We start from the raw sequence: 17,269 nt of genomic DNA, 5'->3' as shown, positions 1-17,269 counted from the left end.
AGCAACATGGACTTTCAATGTAAAGAATAACGATGCCTAACAATCTGCACTCTTATTGCCATAAAGCCCAAAGCTCTGTCATTGTCACGTGCAGCACCTCCTGTTGAACCAGTTGACAAATGACAAGTTGTTTGATCACATACTTAAGACTTCCTGGGACTATTGCACAATTTTGTCTGGCTGCCATTGTAATGCCAAAAGAAATACAATGACAAAATAATCCAGATGGAATTTTTATTCGTACCATAGCCTAATTTAGCTTTGAATAATCCTGTATATACAGTCTACTAGAATACATGTCATTTTCATAATGTCGTCATTCACATTTTGCTCCTACCACCTCTCATAATAGAATTTAATACAAGTACTTTGTTCTTTGCTTTAGGGCAAGATGCTTTTCAATAACAGGATCTCAAAAAAGATTCATTGAGAAAAACTGCATAACATGACAAACCACATCATTGTGAAAGACTGCAGACAGGCACAAAAAGAGCAAAAAGGAGTTTGGGTATAACACAGATTTTCAACTTTCTTCGGTGGCTGTCTCTGTTACAATAAACTGCAGCTAATTAAAAATAAAAGAAAAACTGGGTTATGTAAAAATGATTGTGCTTTCAATGAAAAACCAAATGCATTACCATTGCAACATCTGATGCTGTTTTTCTGCTCATGGCAGCACTCAAGCTCTTTAATTTAAATTCTTGCATTTATAAATACTATTTTAGTTTAGGTGATCTATTTTAGCTTTTCAATGTAAGAAAATAGTGAAAAGCCTTTTTCTCATGAATAAAATATACTGGTAAATTGTACACGGTATATCAAATCTGCAGCATGTGAGCATAAAAGGTAAACATACTGTAATTGTCATTAATCTGATGGATAAAAAAGATTTTGGCATGTTTTATTTTATTTTGTTGTCATTCCTTAAATTCAAAATAAAATGCAAAAATAACATTATTGAAAAGCTGTCTCTGGACTATATCACCTGTTGTTGATTTGTACTGCATTTTCACACTTGAGACTTTGAGAAAATTTTGCAAAGATACACAATTATTGCAGTTAGCATGTGGCAAAGAAAAAAAGACTCAAGATACCAAGTTGTTTAGGGCCGATGTTGCAAGCAGCAACACCGCAATAGCTGCAAGTCTGACAGCTACATGAAGGTCGAAGCAAAACTTCAAAAAATCAAAGTGGTGTGATTTTTCTGTTATTTAATGTGTACAAACGCATACAAGCCAGCAGAGTCATTACATAATTTGTTCCTAGATAAGACAAATCAGCTAATTCAGAGCAGCGCAGCATTGTACAAGTTCCTGGTAAAGAAAATACAGAGTTTTTCAACCTAGGCAGCAAGTCAACTAATCTTTTATGTAATGAAATCATATTATGTTAAACCAAACTGCAGTCCATTATTGACTGTCGAGCCTGAATGTTTATTCAGGTTATGACTCACTGTACAGAACAGGCACATTTACTCGTTTCACGTAGCATAAGAGATAAAGGATAAATATCTGAAATGCATACATTAGTAACTTCCTTGTTCTGCATTCAATAGCCAGAAGTCTTAAACCGTGGTATAATCTCTATGATAATTCTTTGTGTATTTAGGTTCAAGCCTGAAGTTTGCCGGAGGGCTTTCAGCTACCTTTGAACTAATTAGCTGAGGCCACATTTAAACAAAATGCAATATTACTGAGGCGGTGGTTAGTCTGCCATAAAAATACCACAGTGTACTCTTCCATAGCACCATAAATAGTGAACCGTCTGATTATGACGATTCTGGTTATTTTCAAAGATGCAAATATTATCCAGTTGGTTTGCATATATTAATTGTATTTTCTTCAGATCTATTTTTCTCTACTCTTCCCTAATTTAATTACCTTAAACTGTTCCTGAAGGTGTGCTTGTGAAACAGAAGCGTAAAAAGAACTCTTCATTAACATTACTTTAAAAAGAAAAAATGCATAATGTGCCTGCCCCAAAACTCCCCAGTAAGACTGAAATTGGGCAGCTGCTGACGTGCAACAAAAGGAAGATCCGAGTGTGCGCCATGCAGAGTATGACAGCGCAATAAAAGATAAAAACCAGTAAATATTACCCACCAAACATGCAAAATCTTGCATTCTCTTAAGAGTTTGGTTTAAGATCAGTGTGTTGTAAGCACTCCTATTTATATCTCTGTGGCTCCCGAGTGTATGGCTCCTGGCAACACAAAGGAAGGAGGGAGACGTGCCAGACTGAATCCACTTCCATGACCCCCTGAATTTTTATCAGTCACCAGGTTGTATGTACAACAAATAAGATGAGAAAATAAAAGAACAATAAGAGTCTCTCCCATAGTCCTGTACTCCATAAAACTACCTAAAAGAACATGTCACAGTCTGCAGTGGAGTTTGCATGTTCTCTACGTGTTCACTTGGGTTTCCTACATGTCCTCCAGTTTCCAGCCAAAAAAAAGTGAGTGAGTGAAGTAAAGCTATATAGCACACACACACACTTTCAGAACCACTTGTCCCATACAGGGTCACGGAGCCCACCCGGCAACACAGGGTGTAAGGCTGGAGGGGGAGGGGACACACCCAGGACGGGACACCAGTCCACCACAAGGCACCCCAGGAGGGACGCGAACCCCAGACCCGCTAGAAAGTAGGACCCAGTCCAACCCACTGCGCCACCGCACCCCCCTAGCTATATAGCATTTCAAAACAAATAAAGGTAAGGAACAGAATGTACTATACATAAAACACAGGAAGATAGATGTTGAGTTGCTACTTAATGTCATTCTCAGGTGCTCAGTCAAAATGAGCAGGGAATGTACAATACAAGGACATTCACATATGAGTAAGAAAGTGCAGAAGACCTGAAGAGAAAATGTGCTGTGTACATCCATTGTATTAAAAGAAATGTTAAGGGAAATATTTTGTAATGTTCCTGGTAGAGCGAATTACTTGGCAACTTTCCTGGAATTTGTCTATAATGAACAAAGTTACTTTGTACCAGGTTCTTCCTGGTGCATACCTCTCCACGCATGAGTCAAGAAGTCTTTCATAAACACACAGACCGATATGCAGTGAAGCCAAGCGCTATGCAATAACTGTGACATAATGGAGACTCTGTGGACAGAAGGTCTTGTTGAAGGGTTACATATTATGGTTTAGAATTCGGGAAGATGCCGTGTAGATGAGTAAGACCTTGTATGATTCTGATGATAAGGCAATTTTCCAGTTGATACGTAATGAAGTTATCTTGCTTCTTTCAATATACAAATGACTTCTCTAAAACGGGTTCACATTGTAATGAAAGGCACTGTCAAAATCAAGTTTAAACCCTACTGTTGGTAACAAAGATGCAGTATTATTGTCTATATTCGAAAAAACTCAATTTAAAACAAATAAATGGATAAATATTTTAAAAAAAGGATAAATATTTTTTAAATTATGTTCTGAAGTCTGTTGAAATAAAGAGTAATTTGTAGAAATAAAATGCTATGAATGTGTGGTAAAATCCCAGTGTTTTATATAATTGTTTGCATTCATTTACCTGACGCTTATCTCCAAAGCAACTTAAAATGTTAAGGTCACAGTTATTACGTTCTTAAAATCATTTATACAGCTGGGTAATTTTACTGGAGTGATTTAGGGTAAGTACCTTGCTCAAGGCTACTACAGCTGGAGAGGGGATCAAACCTGCAATCTTTGGGTCCAAAGGCAGTAGCTCTAACCACTACAGTACTAGCTGTCCCTTTCAGCCAAAAATCAAGGGGCATTTGAAAATAAATTAGCACCTTATTTTAATAGGTGGCTTATATGTAATTATTCTTATTTTCTGAAGTGTTTTTGCAGTCTCATGAAGAACTTCCTAATTACGAATTTACAAGTAAGAACAAGTCAGCAGGCTCAGTGTCTCGTGCATCTCTTGTATTCCGTGTCAGCGGTGTACAAGCACAACAAGTAGGTACCTGTGTCTGCTTTATATTTTGACTGGGTGCTCTGACTAATTTCTGCTTTATATGAGATATTTCTGCTCTGACCTGTGCCAGTCCTCACCCTCTCAGTTTTTTAACCACTTGCCCAAGTAAGGGCTGCAGCAGTCCAGAGTCTATACCAGGAGCATAGGGCACAAAGTAAAAGAGGGTGCAGCCTGGACAGGATGCCAGTCCATCATAGGGTAGCCACACACACACACACACACACACACAATGGACAATTTAGAGCCACTGATCACCTGAAACATGTATTTGGACTGTGGGACGAAAGCAGGCCCACTGCAGGAAACCCACTGAGACACATGGGAAGTATGTACACTTGATTCAATGACACCCAAACTGTCCAGGTGCTGTGAGGCAGCAGTTCTACCTGCCACACACAGACACACTTTCTGAACCGCTCGTCCCATACAGGGTCACGGGGAACCGGAGCCTACCTGGCAACACAGGGCATAAGGCTGGAGGGGACACACCCAGGACAGGACACCAGTCTGTTGCAAGGCACCCCAAGCGGGACTCGAACCCCAGACCTACCAGAGAGCAGGACCCAGTCCAACCCACTGCACCCCCACCTGCTACACCAACCTGCTTATTCTTCAACTGTGGACACAGGAAACACGCAGACATCCACAACTAGGCCTGAACCTCAGCCCAACAAAGTGGCAAGGGATTGAACACCAAAACTGCTAGGCCATAGGAACTCCAACTCCGGTTTCGCTGTCACCTTCGAAAGAACCCAACTATACTGTAATTCTCATTGTTTAAAACCTGGATAGGATTAATCCTGTTCAAACTACATACAGTGCCAGCGGTTGAATACACGCTCTTCCAATACTGTCGTTGCACAATTTGTGCCCCTTGTACCCTGCGTTGCCAGGATAGGCGCCAGACCGCTGCGACCCCCGTATTGGACAAGTGGTTGGACTGATGGTTTTAGACTCTTATTTTAGAAACTTTTATTCTGAAGAGTCTCACTGCCTGTTAAAGAAAATCGAGTTCACAACTTGTAAGTGACAGAAGCAGGAAGGCAAAATGGCCCCAAAGTCTGTTTTTTTTTTTCCCAAGTGTCCCACCTCCAGGGTGCACTTACAATGGGGGTGGAAAGGACATCGCCGCAAGAGCAACAAACAGTAAAATGGGTTCTGTTACAGCAATCTCACACTTTTAATGAGTAAAAACATCTTTGCTGGTTTGTAAAGTTGACCCATAACATTACTGTAATTACTTTGCTCACTGGGAGCAGCACTGCTGGCCTGTTATTTCATTAGTTCTCTCTCACAGTTCTTGTGTGTCAGAAGTAATACTTGTTTTTTCGGAAACTATGCCATCCCAGCAATAAGTTATAAGGAACGTATTGGTAATAACATGAAGTAATCATGTAAGCAGAAGACAGGGGGAAATGAATGAAGTAGAAGTTGGGAATGTTGTGGGAATGGCCGTATCGATCGTGAACTCGCAGCGCGAGTCCGACACTTTTTCTTTACTAACGGCTAGTCAGAGAGAAAAATGTGTGCTTCCGTGTATTGTTCCTTCACAAAAGTCAAATAAACTTTTCCAAGAAACATTCCATTTCTCCTTCCCGGGAGTGGGGCTCACGCCGTGAACGCACTTCAGCGCTACGGTCACCGTGTCTTGGGGGGTATTGATTATATTTAACTCGTCAACGGTGACAGTAGATGCGCCCGCGCTCGTGTTCGGTAAAGCGAAGTGGAGCCGCGCGAGCGCCCAGGAGCTCGCGACACGTGACGTTGCGCGGGGTCTCGTCTCGAGCTCGCCTGCCCGACCTGTTCCAGAGAGGGGCAGCGAGCCGCTACGTTGCGCAATTCTTTATCTGCCTGAAGATAAAGTCTTAGGAGAGAGAGTTTGTTCCTGCTCTGGCGCTCGTTGTAGGTAAGTGAAACATCCGAAATTTGTCCTTTACGTTTTAATTTTTACATTCACTCTAGGCGCTGCTGATGTTTTGGACTAGCTGTGTGTGATCAGAATATCATATGATCAGATTGTTGCCGTTTTACTTTATCGTTATGTTCTTTAGTTTTTATTATGTCACTCACTCACTGGCGGTTGTTTTGGTCCTCAAGAAAAACGCGAATCACGGAGAGGCACTGAAGCGAAGGCGCTGTCACGTGTTACTTTTAAAACGCTTTGGTGTAACTTGACTTGTCAGTCTCTGTCGGGACGCAGCTGCAGCCTTGTCTTGTGTGTGAGATTTTTGTGTTAAGACTTAAGTGGATTTTCCTCCTTGTGTTGTAACTGACTGTACAACTGTATGCACTCACTGAAAACAATCGAAAGAGAAAAAAAAATCACTTCCATTATTGCGGTTTTTTTTTTTAGCCACTTTTCGATAAGGCTTAACTAAGCCACACTGTTGGACACGCAGTTACTGCGCAACTTTCAGCGGGTCCGCCAAGGCCAGCTTGACACACACACACACTTTCTCCATTCAGGGTCGCGGAGAGCCGGAGCCTAACCCGGCAACTCAGGGCGTGGGGCTGGAGGGGGAGGGGACACACCCAGGGGAGTACGCCAGCCTGTTGCCAGGCTCCCCAAGCGGGACTCGAACCCCAGACCCACTGGAGAGTAGGACCCGGTCCAACCCACTGCGCTCCCCTTCAACTTGAGACCCGAATGGTTAACTTAATGATCAAGCGGGACTACTGCTTAGTTATTATCTTAGCTGCGGTCTAGAGGTTAAGACGAGTTTAAACCGTTTCTAGTAACGTGCTTGCTGTGTTCCTCTGAACCTGCGGTATAAACGAAATCCAACTGCCATGTCGTTTAGAAATCACCGAATGGCCACTAGAGGTCGCTTTCGCTGAGGTTTAACTTAAACCTGCTGCTCACCACTCGGGTTTAGCTGAGGTTTTAGGAGACACGGGCGTAATGTAAACACGTCTCCGACTCAGATATTCTTTATATTTTGCAATTCTGTTTGAACCAAAGGCTATATTATGCAATTAAATACATTTAAAATTTGGAGGCATCTGCTTTAATGTGTCAGACTAAAGAGAGCGTTGTATTATTGAATTCTTTAGGGTGTTTTTCATCTCTTGGTGCAGTTTTCTGAGAAAATGAATATTCCTGTACAGTAACTCTGCAGTAGTCAATGCAGAAGTCTCATAAAGATTGCCTACATTTTTGCTCTGTTATTGACATAAATGCATACAGTAAAAGACACCTTGCCTTAGCTGAACAACAAAAATAATCTTATTTCCCAGCATTAGTTTTCTTCTTTCAGTGGAATACTCCCCACACTCCCCCAAAAATCCGGAATGTTTTCCCTGCGATGGCGCCAACGTCGGGTGCGGCTGCGGCGCTTGGCCGGCTCTCGGTCTGCTGTGCAGCTCTTCGTGGGAGAAGGAGATGGGGCTCGTTCCAGTCAATAACCAAATTATGGAGGACTGCTCAGAGGCAGGCCAGTGGCGAGGCCCGCACAGCGCCTCTTCAGTATGCCACGCGTCCTCTCCTACACGAACTCCGACTACGGTACATTGCTGCACTTTCGCTTCGCTCAGTTGACATGCGACTTTCACATTTACTGAACACACTATGGATCATTTTTTAATGCTATTTTTTGTCCCAGGTATCAAAAGCCAAGAGCTTTTGAACATTTTGGATAAAGAGAGTTCAATAAGTGGGTGTTGTGGTGGCGCAGTGGGTTTGACCAGGTCCTGTTCTCTGGTGGGTCTGCGGTTCAAGTCCTGCTTGGGGTGCCTTGCGACGGACTGGCATCCCGTCCTGGGTATGTCCCCTCCAGCCTTGTGGCCTGTTTTGTTGGGTTAGGCTCCGGTTCAGACTGTGTGTGTGTGTGAGTTCAATAATTGAGGGATGCCTGTATAAAAATTCATGAGGCAAATAATCAGTGCGCTAGATAAGCAACTGTTGGTAATAAATTGATGAAAATATAACATTAAACGTTGATGTTTTCAGAGTCGTGCATAAAAGTAATTTAGCAACCAGTTCTTTTTTTTTTTTTTCTGTAATAAATGATGGTAATTTGACCCCTCATCATGGAAATTTACCTACTAGGGTGACTTCACAGAAGGAATTAATGTCGTTATGTGAGGAATGTTGGCTGTAAAGGTAGACGCATTCATTGTCCACTACCAAGGAAATGTGCAGTGTGTTCCGAAAAGATGTACCTCTGTACCTTTTTTATATGAATGAAATCCAGTCTGGAAGGCCATTATTATTAGTGCTACTCATTTTTCTTTTACTGAGTCACATTCTACACTTAGAGTGAGGAACTGTTTCTTTATTTGTGAGTAAACAAAGCAGTGGGATGATCCTGAAACCTTCTCAAAAACAGAATCACATAAATGACATGCATTCTTGTTTTCCTTGAAATGGTTACTTTCCAGCATTGTGCAGAAGTGAAAATTAAATTTTTAGACACAGTTGCTTTTATTATGTAATATTTCTGATGGGTTGACCTTTGTAGCTTTATAAGTATGTATACTGTGTATTCTCTTTTATCTGTGAAAAGGTTTTGCCTGCTTAAACATCCTTATTTTAGGCTATGGACCTGAGATAGCCGTAGTAAAGTTTTAAGGGTTAAGTTTTCCAGCCAACTCAACAAAATTCCTGGCATATTTGTGTGTTTTGTGCCTTGGGGAGATTATGTGGTCTCTAACAGATATTAAATATCTTCATGATGGACAGATGTGGACTTTCTTTCGACCCTGTTGAAAGACTATAATGTCAGTATATAATGAAGATTAAATGATTGTCCATAACTTTCTATTTAATTAAGCCTGAGCCTCAATCACCATTGTAACGGAAGCCAAGTTTCTCCATACGTATTTATCCAGTACACATTTGTCGTTTTTTCTGTTAGAAGGAAGCTGCAATTTTGCTACCACTGAAGTCACTCAGAATTCAGAATTTACAAGTACAGGTGTATTTATCTTGACGTTTTTTGTGCAGATAGGAATCTTAAGTAGGTTAATGAGATGGATGCTGCTTTGAATTACAACAGAATGATGGCTTTTCAAGGTGTTATGTTCAGGGTGAGGCTTAGTGTGATGGGTACTCTTGAATTTCTTCTAAATATCTTCTGTTTTACAAACCGTGTTCCGTTTCAAAAATTAGATTTAAAAATAGTACTACTTAATTTTTCTCAGTAATATACGGTAGATGATTACAATGTATTCTATGCATTCAAGCATCATAGCATATAAATCAGTTACTGTGCACTTTCAAAATATGTCAGCTACTGTGTAAAAATATGTTTCTCATCTGTGGTCTTGGCCAGTGTTTTGTTTGTTATGGTAAAAGGATAATTAAACCATAACTCACCCTCCTCTTCTGTTCATCTTTTATCCCTTTGGCCCTACCTTCAGCTTCCACAATGGGAAAATATGTATTAAATAATTACTCCTCCTGACGGATTAAGGGTACAAATTGTAACAGGTTAATACATTTTCCACCAAATGTGGGATTAGATTATTTTTCCTGCTCTGTTAAGTATTGCTGTGAAAATTCATGTGAACATTGAATCTGGCCCAGAGGCACTCTATAGCAGGTGATACAATTGAGACTGAAATTACTTACACATGGTGCCTACGGAGTATATTTACTTCATGTGCCTTTGTGTTTGCCAAACAGAAAATTTTGCATAAGGCCATTTGTTGTTTGAAGAAAGAAGGATTGCCATGAATCTGTCTCTAACGTACATCTGTACCAGGGAGTCAAAGTCTGGAACCACCCAAATATTTTTAAGATGCCAAATGTTGGATTTATCTAATATCATTTTACATTCCACCAGTGGGTGTATCGTTGAGGTACATGTAAACACCCCTCAAAAAAAAAAAAACTCTGCCATTTTGAAAGGAGCCATCTTGAATTCAACTCAATAACTCCATATTCCACATATCTTTATGGGTTTTGAAGTTTGACCCATCACAGTACAGACCATGAAGTAACCGTTCTGAGGCTAATACAGGCATTGTGCTGCGACTGTTTCACAGGATGTGTTCAATATGTTGTCCATTTTTGGCAGGGTACAGCAGCAGACGTTCCTAGGCATCAGAGAACATAGCGTAGGCAACGAAGGTCCAGAATGTGCAGCGTCTAAAAGCACGCATCATTGAGGCTTGCGCTAACATCCACCCAGAAGTTCATCATGTGTTCAGACTCAGTGCTGAAGTGGACAAGTGTCAAGGAATGGCACAACTGTCAATGTTGGGATGTCGTAAACCAGAAGGGGCCAGACTGCTTTCAGCAGGATGCTGTACTGATATACCCATCAGATTAACAGGCCACCTCATAATATATCATCTGATATTTGCATATAGATTTTACAGCTGTAATGTTATATCTGTAAGGTAGAAATTACATTGTACTGTTTTTTCACTTTAAGTTTCACAGGACTGAGATGTATTTGATATCAAGTTTCTGACCTAATGGCAATTTAAAAGCAAGATCTTTGACATTAATTAATGGAAACTGAGACCAAGCCTATATACATTATTTTGAACTGGAACATTTTAAAGGGAACAGCAGTAAATGTCAGCAATCACCATGTGCTCTGCATGTTTCATTCTCAAAACGGAACTAGTTCCTAGTTTCTACCACATGGGCAGTAAAATACAGAGACTTGAGTACTGCAGGTAAATAAGACAGCAGATGTTTGGCTTGGCCTGAATGAAGGCTCATAAGCATGCCTGAGTTACTCTTTCTAATTATGTTGAGAACATACATGTCTGCTGTACACATTTACTCAGTCAGCCTGGACTGAATACAGATTTTAAGCAATTGTCATGTTTTCTGGTAGATAATAATGCCATGTCGGTGTTTGCCCTACAGTTGTAAAAACAATGACACATTATGCTTAGATGGTAAATAATTATCTAAAAAAAAACTAATGTTGTTTTCTCTGCTTGTAAAAAAGAAAAAAAAATCCATATATTTTTTTCTTTTTCAAGTGAAAATAAAGGTTGATGTCTGAATCATGACAAAATGCCCCAGTCAAAAAAGTACTAGACTATTCATGTTTTAATAGCATTACCATGGTATTTGTACTCAAGGAGATACATCGGTAATATTTCCATGGAAGTCCAGAGGAGGAGTCACCCATCTTGAATTAGCATCTCAGTCTTCTTTGAACTTTACCTTTTCACTAATAGTTGGGGGAAACCCAAATACCTTCAATAATCTCTGCTTCTTTTATTAAATGGAACATTTCAGTCAGTGTTTTATAATCACCTAATTAAGAGGTCCCTCAATCCTCAGGGACAGATCTGAATATTTTCAGACTTCTGTGTCCTTTTAGAGCAACCCCCAATCATTTGTCCATTTATACTGTAGCAGTACAAGGCTCAGGGGTGCAACAGTAGAAGGTGGGATTTAAACTTCAGACCTTGAGGTCCAGGGGGCACAATGCAAATCCTTATGCCACCTGCTGCCCTGTTTTCATACGAAAATTTCTGATGTGTTGGTACTTCACATTGTCACTTTTCTTCTTTAGGTTTTCCTTGGTTAAATAACTCTGTATCTTTGACAAGATATCCTTTTTCCATGGATGAGCAACTTCTGACGGTGTCATCAGTTTTTTTTTTGCACTTAAGCTGAATAAAAATACAGCACTCCTGGATATCACCCAAATGAAGAGGGATGTATAAGGTAATATCTAAAGTCTGTGGCATACTGTGGTTTTTGGTTTATTAAAAGTAATCATCTAAGAATAAGTGGGAAATTAAAAGTAGGTGGAAAATCAGTTTTTTGTGTGTAAAAAGTGTAATTTTAAGCTGTGAGTTGAGCAATGTTTTCATTTTTGGTATGTACATCAGAAAACTATTTACAGGTAAATAATTCATGGTAGACATACTAACTTAAACTGTCTTTCTCTCTTCTCACTGAATTATACCAGTTTGCCATAAGCTTTACTGCATTACTGTGTACTAAAGATAATCACAATGGAAAACATGGCAATTTTAAGTAGTCGCTTGTCCAGTACAGGGTTTCAGTGGTCAAGAGCCCAATGCATAAGCAGAGAGACACTGAGAGCATTGAGACAAGATACACCCTGGACAAAAGGCCAGTCCATTGCAGCCATTGACAGTTTTACTGTTAATTTAATTATGAGGAGAAAGAGCAAAGTTTAAACCCTTGCTGTTAATTGCTGACTTCTGTGAGAAAGGTTGAAATTGCATGTAGTTCTGACAACTGTTGCTAACATTTCTTAACAGCTTCACTGTCCAGTCGTAGCGATGATGACCATAACACTGACAGATCTTCTTGTCAGTCTCTGTGGCTCTCACCAACATCCATCAGGAAGATACACCTGTAATATTTCCTTGGAGAAGCGCTTTGCAGACTGCAAAGGGCTCCACTTGACTCAGATGCCTATCGGTCTCCATTCCTCGTTAGAGGAACTGGATCTATCCTCCAATGCACTTCAAGGTATCAGAGAAGGTGATTTGTCCAACCTAACTAAATTGCGGGTCCTCAGGCTTCAGTATAATAATATTTCTGTAATTGAAGATCAAGCCTTTCAATACAACACCCTCCTTGAAGACCTAAACATCTTTAATAATTCCCTTAGGTCTATCCCAGCCAAAGCCCTAGAGCCCCTATCTAAGTTAAGAATACTGGATATGTCCAATAATTTTTACACCGAGGCCACTCTACCTGATATTTTCTCCACATTCACCCAACTAAAAATACTTTCCATGGGTGGTCCTCTCATACCAAGTCTGAAGAAGGATGACTTCTGGACCTTGCAAAATATAACCTTGGAAAAGTTTGCCATCAAAAGTGCATCTAGCCTTTTGCGCTATGAACTAGGCTGTCTAAAGTTTATCAGGACAACGAGGATGTGGTTTGATGTGGCCTTAGACCAAAGGCCAGATGCCCTGCCCTTGATGCTACAAGATCTAGCCAACAAATCATTCACTGAGCTCCGTTTCAGGAACCTTTTTGAGTTCACATACTACACTGGTAAAGAAGACCTTCTACAAGGCTTAAAGCACATCAGAATGCGTCAACTAGTCTTTTATCGTGGCAAGTTCAATGAAAACCTTCTGAGGATGGCACTGGTGAACCTCCAGAACTCATCTGTTAAAAGCCTTGGACTCCTGTTTATTGACTTTGCTCGGTCACCAACGTTCGTAGACAGTGGTTCAGATTCAAGTGTCACAAATCTTGTCCTAGATGAACTGTTTCTTTGGTAAGTCCTCTTTTTTTCCTTACCTCAACAGCATTGTATTCAGTTGAGTTAAATCTTTTAACAATTTGATTTGCTTAAATATATCAGACACAAGTTTCTTTGTACCTGTAGTGTACTACATTTAAACCAAACTTTCTCTTTTTAACTGTTGCATATTTGTCATTTTGCAGGGATATCAGTAATCCAGACATACTGAGATTCGACTGGCGCTTTACATGGTTTAGCAAAGTCCGCCGACTCTCCATAAAGAATGTCAATTTTAACTTCGTGCCATGTGATGCTTGGAATGAGATGAAGGCAGTGGAGGAGTTGGATGTTTCTAACAATCGGCTACAAGATGAATACATTTATAACAAGCGTTGTGACTACAAGAAAACCCTTCCTGTCCTCTCCACCTTCAATGTCAGCAAAAACCAGCTAACAAAGCTGAGGGATGTGGTGGCTCTTGTTGGAGAATTTAAGAATATGCGTGTGATAGATCTGAGCTACAACCAGCTGGGCTCCTCGGAAATAACGAACCTCGAAAATAACAAATGTAATTGGAAGCAAAACTTTACAAAAGTGATCCTTCATCACAACAACTTTATCAGCAGTGACCTTAGTTGTCTACCAATAAATGTTGAGTATCTGGACCTCTCCTACTGTAACCTAGACCACCTGGACATGGATTATTTTGAGAGAGTTTCTAATCTGAAGGAACTCCTGCTCAGTGACAATAAGATCAAGTTCATTCCTTCTGGATGGAGTAATCCCACCTTGCAGTCACTGACACTAGATGGAAACAGCTTTGGACTTATTAGCATGGGTTCATTTAAAGATATGCCAAATCTGTCAAATTTAAAAGCAGGTAACAACCCTTATCACTGCACCTGTGACCTCCATACCTTCTTTCAGGAGACTGCAGTCAAAGGAAAGGTCAATATCACGGACTGGCCGGAAAACTACCGCTGTTACCACCCTGAATCTTTCCTTAACTTGATGGTGGCCAAGTTCTCTCCTGGCTCTGTAGCATGTGACATCAGACTTGTCGTCATTATTTCTGTCGCAACTACAGCCACTGTGGTGCTGGCTATTATGTTGCTGTGCTATGTGTTTAATGTGCCTTGGTACATGAGGGCCACCTACCAGATTCTCAGGGCAAAATATCGGGCCTACCAGGAGGGGTCAGGACTTTCTCAAGAATTCGACTATCATGCCTTCATTTCTTACAGTCATTCAGATGCAGAGTGGGTGAGGGATCAGCTGCTGACCTACTTAGAGAGCAGCAACCCCCCCTACCGCATCTGCATTCATGAGAGAGACTTCATGCCAGGAAAGTGGATTATCGACAACATTATTGAGAATATCGAGAACAGCAGGAAGGTAAGGATTGTTATGAACTGTAATATGTCTTTGAAACCTGTGCCTTTTGATTGTGTATATATTTTTACTAGATTCATACAGTGGCATTGTTATGTTTATTTTTCCTCTCAGGTCATCTTTGTATTATCACGGCACTTTGTCAACAGCGAGTGGTGCAACTACGAGCTTTACTTTGCCCAGCAACGAGCCATTGGCAAGACCTTCAGTGATGTTATTCTGGTGGTTAAGGAACCCATTGACCCAGAGTCTCTGCCCAACAAATACTGCAAACTCAAGAAAATGCTAAACACCAAGACTTACTTAGAATGGCCTAAAGAAACAAAGCAGCAGGCCTTCTTCTGGGCTCAGCTGAAGAGTGTTCTGGGCAAACCCACCTTCACCAGAGATCAAGCTGCCAGCACTAGAAACAGAAACTCGGCAGCTGCTGTTTCTACAATAGAGCTCCCATTGGAAGATGAGCTTGTTTCACAAAGTCTGCCTAGTGAACACAGTAGTACAGCCACTATGGAAGGGAGTGTTTTAAGTAACTGAGGAATGTGAAAACAGATCAATGCCTGCAGACCTGGTACGTTTAGAAAAATCACATTTTGTATATGTATATAATATATATATAATATGCCTAAGGGTACACCCTGCTATATTTGAACCTTGCCATCCATACTTTGGGACAGTGCACTGATCCTGGAAAGGGATCTCCGAGGGTTTCAAATGCACTCTGTTAAAGTCTTGATGAAATGGCTTATGTTGTATATGCACTGCAGCACAACAGACATACCCAGATTCAAGCCCCAGGGCTGGTCTCTGGGTCTGAACTAACTGTAGCTTATTTTATGTTAAATGAAATTACAAATTGTACACTGTGGACAAGACACCAGTCCATAATAGGGGAGCCACACACACACTACAATTTAATGCCATCAATTCACCTGAAATGGGTGGTATGGTGGCACAGCGAGTAGAGATGCTGTCTCACAGGGCCTGGGTGGTGTGACGTGGGTTCAATCCCTGTTCAGTCTGTGTGGAGTATAGGAGGTTCTCCCATAGTGTGTGAGTGACAGAGAGAGTGTCTGATGTATGGATGAGTGACACAGTGTAAGTAGTGTATCTAGTAGTGTAAGTCACTGTGGTGAATAAGGTGTGTGGGCTCATAACACTACATAGTGTTCATTCAAAGTCACTGTGGAGAAAAGCCTCTGCTAAATAAATAAATGTAAATGCGAACTCCACACAGCCGCATTCGAACCGACGCTCAAAGCAAGGTGAGGCGGCAGTACTTGTCACGGTGCCATCACGTCACCCTTGAATGTGAAACGGTGTTAGCTTTATTTTTTTATTCTTTGTTTCATGACAGTTTTCACAACACTGTTACTACGTTTATGACTGTATTATGAATGTGTTAAAATTGGAAAGTGTTACTGAACGTTTAAGGATTAAATGAAAGAAAATGCTCTTCTGCATGTTACTGCACAAGAGCGCACTTTACACTGATTTGAAATTGGTTTTAAGTTGCCAGTTTTTGAACTCCGAGGATACATTGAAGTTTTAATTTTACAGTTTTTACATATTGTGGTAAACCACTGATGAAGTAGAAATGTTTCATGTCAATGTATTATGACATAAGTGATATTTGTACAACCTCATGTACCAATGTATGTAGCACTGTATTGTACTGATTGGAAAACAGCACTGTTTTATTCTTAATCTGTCATTAAAAGATGTTAGTTTGGTTAAATTTCTCTGTCCCCTTCAACATGGCAGTATTGCTCTTTGTAGAACTTTACAATTTTTTTAAAATTAATTGTTATCAGAAGACAGTCCCAGGGTCTGTGGAAGGATACAGTGGTGTAGAATGGCTATTAACTATTTATGCTCTAGTTTACTGTATATGCAGGTTCAATGTATAACAGCTGAGGAAATGCTATGTACACATAAATGTACAGTATGTCACTGAGGTTTGTTACTGTTGCTCACAAGTGTTTTTATTTTATGCATATCATTTTTCAAATTAAATTTTCGCTCCTTGTAGATTTCCTTGTTAAATACTTCGTAATCATACTTTTTAAAGTGGAAAAATCATCATTTTGTTCTGCAGTGCCGGTAATAAATGAAAGTAGCCAATAGATGGCAATATTTAACACATTCCTGCTGTGTTTTTAACTGCTTTACATGAAGAATGTGCACAGAATTACTGTATATAAATTGTGACTATATACATTTTACTTACAATGTCTGAATTTCTTGTCTATATTGACAAACTAAAGTACCAAATAAATGTGCTTTTCTTTAAGTAACATATAGTTAATTTGACTGACTTGGCGGTTCCACAGCACCCAATTATGTAGGTACATTTCGTAACTCTGAATTTTAAAACGTGCACACAAAGAAAATGTACTTAGAAATAATCAATCAAACTTCCTTCTTTTCCACTACATGGAATAGAAGAGAATATAATGAAATGTTTCTGGCCAGTATAATGTTTATATTTAAGAGGACACAAACAGCAGAACCAATGACGTAATTTAAAAACATGTATTTTCGATGCATCGCATTCAGAGTTAATAATATTGTTGCCTTATGTAACCAATAATTTAAACTGCATACTTGCAGCATGTGCTTTAAGATTCTTTAAGAGTAAATTCTGTACAATTAAAAGTGTAATGATGACTGATGTAATAATGGAGAGGATGCATTTAGTTCCAATTTCTCGCTGTGTGGTAATTAGATATGGAAGCTTTAGTTTCCAAAACAAA

General features: G+C 40.1%; 1 protein-coding gene across 2 annotated transcripts; it reads left to right on the top strand.

Annotated features, from left to right (window-relative positions):
- Positions 1-5,763: 5,763 nt before the first annotated feature.
- On the top strand, positions 5,764-15,413 carry tlr18 (toll-like receptor 18). Of its 2 annotated transcripts, none has more exons than XM_018739742.1 (5): positions 5,764-5,875; positions 11,457-11,611; positions 12,178-13,157; positions 13,328-14,519; positions 14,631-15,413. In XM_018739742.1, exons 2-5 carry the CDS (start codon positions 11,603-11,605, stop codon positions 15,048-15,050), a joined length of 2,601 nt encoding a protein of 866 aa, XP_018595258.1. In that variant the 5' UTR covers positions 5,764-5,875; positions 11,457-11,602; the 3' UTR covers positions 15,051-15,413. The 2 variants fall into 2 exon arrangements, with proteins under 2 accessions (XP_018595258.1, XP_018595259.1); XM_018739743.2 differs by lacking the exon at positions 5,764-5,875 and adding an exon at positions 6,957-7,474.
- The last annotated feature ends 1,856 nt before the right edge of the window (positions 15,414-17,269 follow it).

Source organism: Scleropages formosus, chromosome 18 (assembly GCF_900964775.1).
Source record: "Scleropages formosus chromosome 18, fSclFor1.1, whole genome shotgun sequence".
NCBI lineage: Eukaryota > Metazoa > Chordata > Actinopteri > Osteoglossiformes > Osteoglossidae > Scleropages > Scleropages formosus.
The sequence above is the reverse complement of the archived record's forward strand: the minus strand, read 5'-3'. Positions and strand labels throughout refer to the sequence as shown.